Source organism: Epinephelus moara, chromosome 16, assembly GCF_006386435.1.
Source record: "Epinephelus moara isolate mb chromosome 16, YSFRI_EMoa_1.0, whole genome shotgun sequence".
NCBI lineage: Eukaryota > Metazoa > Chordata > Actinopteri > Perciformes > Serranidae > Epinephelus > Epinephelus moara.
In genome coordinates this window covers 26,682,701-26,694,538 of record NC_065521.1, presented here as the reverse complement: position 1 = coordinate 26,694,538, position 11,838 = coordinate 26,682,701, and the positions used below count along the sequence as shown (strand labels likewise).

The 11,838-nt window shown below is 41.3% G+C and overlaps 2 protein-coding genes across 2 annotated transcripts in view; both read left to right on the top strand.

Moving 5' to 3' along the window:
- etv7 (ETS variant transcription factor 7) overlaps positions 1 to 1,466 on the top strand; it is a 6,484-nt gene extending 5,018 nt beyond the window's left edge. Inside the window, exons 7-9 of the mRNA XM_050066084.1 lie at positions 227 to 369; positions 501 to 601; positions 689 to 1,466. Coding sequence (XP_049922041.1) covers positions 227 to 369; positions 501 to 601; positions 689 to 860 — 416 coding nt within the window. The 3' untranslated portion in view covers positions 861 to 1,466. The remainder of the gene's footprint in view (positions 1 to 226; positions 370 to 500; positions 602 to 688) is intronic.
- A 2,542-nt stretch (positions 1,467 to 4,008) lies between these two features.
- The window catches only part of LOC126403424 (patatin-like phospholipase domain-containing protein 2), a 12,698-nt gene continuing 4,868 nt past the window's right edge, over positions 4,009 to 11,838 (top strand). Inside the window, exons 1-7 of the mRNA XM_050066083.1 lie at positions 4,009 to 4,295; positions 4,371 to 4,603; positions 7,019 to 7,084; positions 7,170 to 7,382; positions 9,439 to 9,499; positions 9,625 to 9,870; positions 9,969 to 10,086. Of these exons, the coding sequence (XP_049922040.1) occupies positions 4,088 to 4,295; positions 4,371 to 4,603; positions 7,019 to 7,084; positions 7,170 to 7,382; positions 9,439 to 9,499; positions 9,625 to 9,870; positions 9,969 to 10,086 (1,145 nt within the window). The 5' untranslated portion in view covers positions 4,009 to 4,087. The remainder of the gene's footprint in view (positions 4,296 to 4,370; positions 4,604 to 7,018; positions 7,085 to 7,169; positions 7,383 to 9,438; positions 9,500 to 9,624; positions 9,871 to 9,968; positions 10,087 to 11,838) is intronic.

The following is an 11,838-nucleotide window of genomic DNA, read 5'->3' as shown; positions in this document are numbered from 1 at the left end:
TATAGCGCCCCCCTTTGGCCAGTTGATGTAATATTGCTTCATTCACATCCTCCCATGACCCTCTACCACTGTGCCAAATTTCACATGGATTGACCAAGTCAGTGAGGAGAAAAACGTGGAACAGAGACACAGACACACCCACAGACAGAGTTTTCGTCATTATATAGTAAGATAATAAATTATAGTTTTTCAAAATGTGGCTTTTTGCTGTTTCAATCATGGCCAGAGTGCAGACTGCTGTGGGACTATGTGTATCAGCTGCTGTGTGACGACCGCTATCAAGAATACATCCGATGGGAGGACAAGGACAACCTGGTGTTCAGGGTGGTCGACCCTAACGGACTGGCACGTCTCTGGGGAAACCACAAGGTGAGCACCCATGTCTGTGTGGTTCATCTTACAGGGAGAAAGAACACACAGACAGAGCCACGAGACAGCACAAACAGGCGACATGGGAGTAGAGCAATTATTGATCCATGATGTGGGATCTCTTTTTGCAGAACCGAGATAACATGACCTACGAGAAGATGTCCCGGGCTTTGCGACACTACTACAAGCTCAACATCATCAAAAAGGAGCGAGGACAAAAGCTTCTTTTCAGGTTTCCGTCCACTTCTCTTTGCCTCATTCTCCTCCTGCCTATTTTCATGACACACATTGTTATAACTTCTTCTCTGCCTCCCCTCAGGTTTCTCAAACTCCCACAAGACGTCAAAAAACCACAGGCTGATCCTGCCGAGTCCCCGGGACACACTCCACCTCAGGATGGGGACTTTCCGGATGGCACTCCGACACACGAGTTCAGTGAGGATCATTTTGAGGTTTCCCCTGATCGTGCTTCTCCACAGCATCCGCCATAGAAAACAAATACATGTATTAAACATCCTAAACACAATACATGACAAATGATTACAGAATGGTGATGTGTTTTTAGAAAATAATACATGCATGTACAGGTATGACAAAATGCACTGTAAGGTGTATTTTAGGGAGTTTTTGCACAATGATATTGCTTTTTATTTTGCTGTGAGTCAATGTTTGTATCACTGTGATCAGAACAAACACTAACAATAAGGAACGAGGGAAACTAAAAGAAATCACGTCAATATTCAAACAGCCAAATGCTCAACATGACTTAGATTCTCAGGCTTGCTCAACATAATGTCAATACAAAAGTTGCACTTAATTTTCATATACAATAGAGGACTTGTAGGTCAGTGGTGGAAATGACTGTGAAATTATTGTTCTAATTTGTTGTATATTGTTAAATAGAAGGAGGCAGGGTGGAGTAATTTTTTTTGTGTGCAAAAACATATTGTGTTGCAGGTTAAATGCCACTTTGTACAGTTTATTTTTCAAATAGTTTTCTTTATTATCCTCAAGGGAAGGTATTAAGTGGAACATTTGGTACACCCTATAATCACCATTGTTTTTCCTGCTTTGTAAAATAAATATTTTGTTTCACAGATTTTGTACGTCCTGGTTACTGTTAGCTGCTCTTAAAGTTGTAAAATAGAAATATATAGCGCTTTTTACAGACAGAGGTCACAAAGTGCTTCACAAGGGCAATATACAACAAGAAAGAAAACATAAAAACAACGTGACTACATGAACCAGGTAATTAAAAGTACACAAGTAGCAAAACTATTACACACAAAAAAATAATTCACAATACACAAAATATGAATGAAACACATATCTGGTACATACAAGTCACCCAAACGCCTGTCTAAACAGGTGTGTCTTTAGCTGGCTTTTAAAAGAAACCACAGAAACAGCAGACCATAAGGGAGCAGGCAGAGCATTCAAAAATTTAGTGCTGTGTCTCAAATCACATACTTCCGTCAGTACACTTACATGTAGTATACCACTACATATACCATATACCAGTATACCATGTATGTGCACTATGTACTTACTGGCGTAGTGCGCAAATTTCGACAGGGTAAAGTTGTCTCAAACCAAACACGGCCGTTGTGCGCTTACCAGAAATGACGACCGCAAATTAGCTAGTTGGCAAACTAGCATTAGCATTCGCGTTATCGTTCGCGGTCCCAAATCAGTACAGACTGCTAAATTAACCCTATAAACATACTAGCACTCTGGAACCCGTTTTCAAAATGTTGCATTTTCAGGCACCCAAAACGCCGCTGTCGTGTAAGTGATCGGCCAAAACGCAACTAAAGTTTACCGTTTTCAGTTGAAATCGTTGTCGTATAAACGGGGCCCAAAACGCCGCTGTCATGTAAGCGATCGGCCAAAACGCAACTAAAGTTTACCGTTTTCAGTTGAAATCGTTGTCGTATAAACGGGGCCTTATAGTGTGTGAGGCCCATTTGCAGTTTTGCCAAAGGGGTGTCTGCCACGAGAAGCACCTCAAAACCACATTGATTCTTTGACATGTCAGGGCCCTTCTGGCCTTCCTTCATCTGCAAAAAATGTAACTCAAATCTACACATACTGATCAGGAAGGGACTCAAATGACCACAAAGAGATACAAAATAATAACAAAAAGGGGCAAGCTACACAGCGGCACACTACAACAAAAAAAGAGGCAAAAACACCACAAAGTCTGTGTGACTTGCTCTTACGTAGGAGAGGTGTTGAGGCCTTTTCTATATCTGTGGGGGCCCAGTGTCTCATTACCCGCCCACGTGTGAATGGCAGGTGGATTGACAAACCAAAACCTAGAGATTGCTTGCTTAGATTGCTTGTCAGTTTATCTTTCTGGGCAAAATGTAGACGCCCCTTCTCTGCAGGTGAATCAACTCTGATCTAAATTGCTTGACTGAAACTCCTGGCCGTAGAAAATTTCACAAAGCTGTGCCATGTTACCCTCCTAAGGCCATATAAACCTCCCGAGTCAGTGTTTCCAGTGCTTGTTTTGGTTGAAGAAACAAGGCTACAGTTCAGCTCAAGCTTAATTCAAATAAAAACCAAACAAACACATACAGGTTAGAAGTGTGGTACCCTTACTAACATGCAACCTGTGTTTCTGGCTAAATGTATCACTCACAGCATTAGCAAGCTAATATAGGCAACATTGTGCTCAGTACTCCTTCTTGGCAAACCCTCTTGTCAAAGCTGGCGTCTGTACCTGCAGGGGGTGCTGTGGTAGCATGTTAATCAATGGCTCAGCTGCTAATAAATAACCTCACCTCCTTGACAGCAGAAATTAGGGCATTGCACAGTTTGATTACTTACTATATTTTAATTCACAGGATAGTACACTCAGTATCAGTACTACTTCCCAGGAAGTCTTGGTTACATTTATTAAAAGATATTTCCTTTATTACCTGTGTGTTACATGAAAGCGGTGGCAACTTTCATGGAGAGTGCTGTGTTGTATTGGTATACAAAAAATAGGTTTAATTTTGTTTCAGTTAAAAAAAAAAGAAAAAAAAAAGTAGGACAGTGACCCAGACGAGTCAGATGGTGTTGTTAATGTTTGTCTCCCTGGTTAGTGGTGGGAAAAAAGATGACATTAAAAGGTACAAAACGTACAGTCAAGGATTTTTTTGTGATGTAAAGCTGATAAGATGGGAAAGATTCATTTGCCACATTCTCATACTTTGAATGTAACTACTGTGATAATGAACTAAATGTCTCACAATTAGTTGTACCTTTTAAAACCCTCACTGTGAAATCCTGAAAAATGTTTTCTCGTCCGTGCAAGAAAATACGAAAAGAAAGGGCTTGTTTAAAGCCTGTCTTTGTGGATTTAGGGACTTGTTTTGTTTCCATTTATTCAGCACTGCTAAAAGTTTGTATTCATTAGCATCACATGGTAAGCAGTCTTAATCAAATTAAAATCGTGTCCGCTTTTGGGACTTGGAACGGACAAAAAGTCATTGAGAGTGTTGTATGTTATATCACATGGGCATGACCAATATGGTATGCCTAATTGGGAATGGTTTAAAAACTCTGATTGTGATACCGCCAGCCACTTTCCACTGGATAACTCGTCCCTGCCTGCCTTCATTTGGTCTACTTCTAAAAGACGGAAAGGAGTTTTTGCCTCAGCGCTGATGCTTTTCACCAGCTACGATTTGAAGAACTTAAACTTGTAATTCAAAGCTCTTAGAAAATGGCTCCAGGGGTGTCCAGTTGTCATTATCGGGATGTTCCTCCTTCCATCTCCTTCTCTGGATCTGGATTCATGTCCACCTACCAGTTAGGGGTTGCCCAGTGCTTCCTACAATATGCACCTTGGATTCTGAGCACAGCACCTTGTGTCCTGGGTGCATCTGCTGGGTCTCTGGTGGCAGCTGCTGTGGTCTGTGAGATGAGCATGAGTAAGTGACTTTATTTATTTTTTCTCCTTGTTGCACGTAACCACTGTTTCTGACTCAAAGTCTTCTATTTTACAGTTACTATTCGGGATGAGATACTGCATTTTGCCAAACAGCTGAAGGCTTTCACACTTGGACCATTTAACCCCTCGATCAACGTTTTCCACTGGTTAGAGTGTCTTCTACACAAACATCTCCCTTCCAATGCACACCAGCTGGCCAACGGGCGTCTTTCTGTGTCTATGACGCGCATGAGTGATGGCAAGCACATTTTCATGTCTGAGTTCCAGTCCAAGGAGGACGTAGTGCAGGTGAGTTGGCACTGCAGATTCATTAACCATAACTATAATCAAACAACAAATGATACCAATATTATTTTTCTACTCCAAATATCAAGCAAGTTATGCCCTACTACATAACCAGATGTCACCAAAGCATGCACAGAAAAGCAGGTAAAGTTTGCAGTTTGCTAGCTGCCTAGCTGGTCAATTTCACTTCACTTTGGCTAGCTGAACTCTTACTCTATCACAAAATAGCCTAGGTTAACAGTAGCATAGCTAAATAAGGCATTTCTGTGGAAATAGACACTGCAGCATTCAAGTTTTGTGTGAGAAATCACGTCACTTAAATTGTCTGGGCACGAGTCAAATCCAAGCTTCTCACCTGTTCTTTTCTTTTTAAAATAATCACGAAGGTCAAACTTTATTTTTGTTTGGTCATGCTGCCAATGAATGCATCAACTGATTGCGTGAGTGAGTGTGCGCGCAGCTATAACATGCTCCCGTCTCGCGCTCATGTGTATTTTGGTTCCACCAAGCGCAAACGGTTTCAACTCTCTCCTACGGATGCACGTCTTCGAGCGTAATAAAATAAACTGAGTTGCGGGATTTAGCTAGCAGCACAGCTCCACCTGCACACACAGATTCTAGATTAACAAGGGGGATGGTTTTTGGTCAGTTTTCTAATAAAGGGGATGGCATCCCCCCTCATCCCCCCTCAGTTCAACCACTGCTGACACCCTCTTACATCTAAAGACTATGAGTTTTTAGTCATGCACTATCTGACTTTGTAAAGACTGGGTCACTATTTGCAAGACTACAACTAGATTCCTTTTGAGATCACTTACCATCCTTCTCCCATGAAAAATATTACACTAAACTCTTTATGAGAAACATGACATAGTAACAATTCCAAGAACACATGAATCTAGGAACACAAGATAAAAGGCATCATGTGTTGACAGTATTATTGTCAATTTAGTATCACTAAAATCCATAAGATAAACTGCATGTGCATAAAAACTTTGCATTTTGGATTTTGACCCTTCAGCTCGCTACCAGCCGTTGTTGGTTAGCCCCAAGGGATTAGCTATTTTAGTGGGAGGAGACCCTGGGAGTGTGAGACAAACCATTTCACTCAACAACTCCACGCAGTTTCTCCTTCTTTCCCACAAGCGAAATGAGACTTGTTCACATTCTTACGTCTTCCCGGAGTCCCCTCCATGTTTACTGTCTACCCGCTTTGCTGCTACTTGTTTGATGCTGGAGAGAGCACAGCTATTCTTGACTATTCACATGAGCCAACACTAACAAATTATGATAATATTAAACATTTGATTTTGTCAGAATGGCAAGACCTGAAACAAACTGACTTAAGACAGCTCGGACTGAGTTTTATGACCTCCTTACGCAAAAAGATTTAGATCATGGGTGAGTGCACAAACTGGGGTAAAACTCTCATGGTTTTATTCTGATTTTAGAAATTTGTCCTCAACAGTGAAATTGCTTGAGAAGTTGTTTGGTGTGAGGCTGGTATTGTACTGTAATGTGTTCCCCAGTCAAATAGTTTTTCCCCCTTGTTGGTTAGAGTTAGGGCTAAGGGTTTGGTTCAGGTTTAGGTTGGGGGAAACTCATATCGACGGGGAAACAGTCTTCGACACAACACCTGCATAACCTGGTCCCAGTCAGGCTAACTGTCAGGCGAAACCTGAGCTGTTGCTGAACCAGAGTTCAAGCAATCAAGCGAAAGCTATGGTTTTACCACTGACTTAGTGGTGTGGTGCCACATTATTTTACTTTATTAACCAATTTCAGTCAAAATATTTCAAGTTCATATAATATCAACTTAAATAAATAATGAATTTAATACATTATACAACAATAAATAAGATAACAGATAAAATAATAACCTACATATGTGTTTAATGATATGGTATGTGATATCAAATGCTTAGGCCTATGCTGTAAATAAAAAATAAAAATAAGTTTCAATCTAAATGACCCCAATAAAATTATTGTAGTTACATAAATAGTTAACAGTGCAATGGCAAAAAGTTATTTTGACCAGAAACTCAGTATCTAATAATAATAATAATAATAATAATGATAATCATTATTATTATTATTTATATAGCAAGAAATGCAGCATAAAGTGCTTTACAATGAGGGCATTATAAGCACTGAGTGCTTCAGATGAAAATAGACATTATGGACATAAAACAGAGAAGGCAATTCAATATAAAAGGACATTTAAAACAGTTTAAAACATGGATTAACTTTAGCCCTGACTCATTTGAAAGGTTCATTCAAGTCAGCTTTTTCACCCATTTTTCCTGGCATGCTTTATGGAACAGGCCTCTGAGCAGGTTAGAAGCCAAAAATAAAAACGTTAAATCTTTAAGCACAACCATTAACCATTAGCATGTCTATGCCCATGTTGTTCCTCAGGCTTTGCTATGCAGCTGCTTTGTACCTATGTACTGTGGAGTGCTGCCTCCATCCTTCAAAGGAGTGGTGAGTATTTGATGGCCTTTTCACGAACTCTGTTCAAGCACATTGTTTTGGTCTGTATCGTAACATATGTTTTCTTATCACGCAGTACTACGTGGACGGGGGTTTCAGCAGCATGCAGCCAGTGCTGTCCGTACCCTACAGTCAAACCTTGACGGTGTCTCCATTCTCTGGAGAGACAGACATCTGTCCTGCCGACACACCTTGCATGTGGGACATGGTGGTGAGTGGCAGCACCTTGAAGGGGAATATGGCGAACAGCTTCAGGATCATTAATGCTCTCTACCCCATGGATTTAAAGGTAAGACCCCTTACATATTTGCAAATGTGGAAAAAGGAAATAAACTTGTGTTTTACTTTTAACAATTTGGACTCTTTTGAGGATGATCTCAATACCGCATAAACACAGATGTTATGTCTCAAATCACATACAGTCCCTGACAAAAGTCTTGTCGCTTATCCAAGTTGTAGGAACAACAAATAATAACTTGACTTGTAGTTGATCAATTGGAATCAGAAATGGCTTATATGAAAGGCAAAGGCCTCTAGATTATGCTTATTATACCAAAATAAAGTTGTGCATCATTCACTGAGTTTTATTATTTAATTAGGACAGAAAGGTCAGATCGTCAGATCAAAAGTCTTGTCGCATACAAAAATAATGTACTGTAGAAATGATACTTTATTTTGAATACACAAACATGCTCCAATAACATCAGAACATAAAGTCATGGTGCCTTGGGAAAAAGAATTAACATCGTGTATGACTCCCGTGAGCTTGGAGGACTGCATCCATACGTCTCGGCAATGACTCAAATAACTTATTGATGAAGTCATCTGGAATGGCAAAGAAAGCAGTCTTGCAGGACTCCCAGAGTTCATCAAGATTCTTTGGTTTCATCTTCCAAGCCTCCTCCTTCATCTTACCCCAGACATGCTCAATAATGTTCATGTCTGGTGATTGGGCTGGCCAATCCTGGAGCACCTTGACCTTCTTCACTTTCAGGAACTTTGATGTGGAGGCTGAAGTATGAGAAGGAGCACCATCCTGCTGAAGAATTTGCCCTCTCTTGTGGTTTGGAATGTAATGGGCAGCGAGAACCTCTTGATACTTCAGGCTGTTGATGTTGCCATCCACTCTGCAGATCTCTCGCACACCCCCATACTGGATGTAACCCCAAACCATGATTTTTCCTCCACCAAACTTGACTGTTTTCTGGGTGAATCTTGGGTCCATGCGGGTTCCAACAGGTCTTCTGCAGTATTTGCGGCGATTGGGATGCAGTTCAATGGATGATTCATCAGAAAAATCAACCTTCTGCCACTTTTCTACTGTCCATCCTTTCTGCAAGCTGTGGGCCTTGGCAAATGCAACACGATTCTTTTGTTGTCTTCTGTTTAATGCTGGTTTGTGAGCAGTAATTCGGCCATGAAGACCACTGCGTGAGAGAATTCGACAAACTGTTCTGGTAGATACAGGGGTTTCTGGTGACCAGTTCTGATGTAGCTCTGCTGCAGTTGAAAAAAGGCTGGCCCTGGACCCTGGCTTGTCATGAACGTCACCAGTTTCTTCAAATCTTTTTTTTATCCTCTCCACTTGACGTTTGGATACACTGAAGATGTCTGCCACCTCAGCAGCAGACTTGGTCTTCAGGCTCTTGATGATCAGCACTTTGGTCTGTGGTTGAATCTTTGGCATGTTGTCAGCGGTCAGGTTGCACTTCACATGAAGGTCTGGTGTGCTGGGGTTCTTTTTATACACACCTGGGAATGTGTTAATTACAGTATGACAACCGCAAATTTTGACCTAGCAAACTAGCATTAGCATTTGCGTTATCGTTCGCGGTACCAAATCGGACTGCTAAATTAACCCAATAAACATACTGCTGGCTTATACCCGACAACAATATAGTGGTGCTTAGTGCAAAAAACACATGTATATTTGTATAATGCAGCAACGTTCACGGTCGCACAGTCCTTGGCCGCCATTTCCAGTTTGAAAAGCTGTCCCTCCCCTTCTGCTACGTAGCCAAGATGGCGACCATTGAGGGCGAGAAGTGTCCATAGTTCCACACTCAACTTCAGACCACCATCTGGGTACTCATAGTGCACTGCATTGTTGCATACTTCTCAGTGTGAATGCACTTATGCACTCAAAATATTAAGTGTAAGTACCGAAGTACACGATTTGAGACACAACAATAAATATTTAAGTGAATTCTTCTGCGTGTAAGAGTCGAGATGAGTTGAAACTATAGATGGGACGTCCCTTTACCACACACGTTGCACATCCTGCAATTAAACTTTAAAAAAATACTTTTTAAAGGTTGCATTCTTTTTGTTTGCTTTCTTCCTAGATACTGGAACAAGCCTACCACTGCGGCTACGAAGATGCTATTCACTTCCTCCAGAGCAATGGTGAGTCAGCTGTGTCCTCAAGGAAAAAAGCTTGCGGCATTAAAAAACTGTACATTCTTGTTATGTACAGACTCGGTCTGACCTACTTTCTTAACTTCTCTTTCACACGTTTTCCTCATTTGCAGATCTTGCCCCATATTTGATGATACACAGAATATCCCAAGGGCCAGTTAACTGTCACCAAACTAAATCGTTGATGAATCTGACGACCACCACAGATGAAGAGAAGGAGATGAAGGTGGAAGAGAAAACCGCACTGACGACTTTTAGAACCGACAGATGCATGCAGACGAGAAGCTCTATTGAGCACGAATCGACTGGAAATCGACCGGTTAAAGATCCTCCTCTCCATTTTGACGTGGTTAAGAATGGTATGGCTGCCATGCGTGCACACACCGACACACACACATTAAACAGTCAGCATTTTACAGCCTGTTCTGATTTGCTTTTGTTAACATTTGTCTTTCAGTCATGCTTGGAAACATGGTGACCTATCTGAGCATGTTTGGACTCCCTGCAAGACTCTTATCCAACCTGCTCCTACCTCTCATGCTGTCGTTTTACGTTGTACACCAGAGTAGGCACAGGTAGTAAATTCAGTAAACACACGGTACATGACACAGACATAAATGCAACAACCATTGATGACACAGAGGTTGTGTTCTCAGGCACTTGCATCTACTTCTGTCTGTAACACAAAAATGCAACAGGAAGGAACAATCTTTATGTTTTCTCAGATTTAGAAGAACAGTTTGACATTTTGGGAAACATACTTGCTGGTCTTTTTCTGCAAGAGTTAGAAGATTGACACCACTCCCATGTTTATATGGTAAAAATAGGACCAATTAGCTGAACATATAAACATTTAAGGTATCAATTGGTGAGGTTTAGAGGTGCTGGAAAGTTGATTTTGTCACCTTCAGACGGACAGGTTAGCTGTTTTCTCCCATCTCCAGTCTTTATGCTAAGCTAAGCTAACCAACTACTGGCTGTGGCTCTGTATCTAGTGTACAGATATGACAGTGGTATCAATCCTCTCATCTATCTCTCAAGAAGCAAGTGAATAAGCATATTTCCCAATGTGTTGAACTACTGGTCTAAGACAGATCTAGAGGAATCCATGCTTTACATGGACGTATCCAGACCAATTCCACCCACATCTTACTCAAAGGGATACCAGCTTTGTATCATAACAATGTGGGTAGTGTGTGCAAGTGAACTGTGGTGAACTTCCCCCCATTTTACCACCTCCCAGATCTCCCTGCTCACGTCTCAGCTCAAATTTGCTAGATGGTTTGAGTCATCCAGTGGATTTTCCTTTGCTCAAGGGCTATTCCTCAAACTACAGATTGTAATTTCACATTTTTTCTGTGCCCTGCCACCACAGACACAAAGGGTACATTCAAAAATACTCCCTCCATGTGCCAGAGACAATCTGTCTGTGGACACGTTTCAGCGAAGTGCTGAACAGAGTGAATGTGTGGTTGTAGAAATAGAATGCTCTGTTTCTTGGAAAAACAGTGGCCTCATTTTAGTGTAGAGTGTCAGATTGGATTTATAAACACACCCAAAAACCCATCTTTTTATCTGATGCAGACCAAACTCCAATTAAACTGTCAAACTAGGCAGTGCTGATTAACTATAAACCAAGATTCTGATACTGTATGGCCTACTTCTCACCTAAAATGTCAGAAACATATTTTAGTGCACTGTTTGGCTGTAGTATGAGAACTTGTGCTAAATAAACGATTATTAAAAAGAATCTGAACCAAGACTCTGTTAGCGTGTTGCCGATTTCTTGCCTACTTGTATTGCCTCAAATGTTTACAGGGACATATTTTGGCTTACTGTTTAACTGTAATTCAAGATTAGGCCCGTTTCCACTGAAGAAGTTCCTGGTACTATTTGGGGGGCAGGAACTACTACAGGAACGTCCTCTCGCTCGGCCCTCTCAACCGCCGTGTCTCCACTGAGAGAGCGGAGTAGGAGGAAGGTTCCTGTAAAGTTACCGGGCTCTGTATGTGACGTAATCGTTGCGCGACCATTTTGACCAGGGCGATGTAGGGACGCCGTTAGCATTGTCTGTAATAACTTCGGTCACGGTCTGTGAAAAAAATATTTTTTCCAGCGGATGTCTTAGTTAAAACATGATTGAGCTAACTGGAGTAGTTTCATGTTGTATCCGACAACGGGAGGCTTTTAAGAGATGACGTCCTGATGTTAGCTTTGGTGCTGCTGTTAGCTGTCAGCTGATGCTTTCTAGACATCGTGATTTCCCAAAACTGAATAAATACCACACATAGCAACACAAAACTGCTTTGCTAGCTCAATCATGTTGT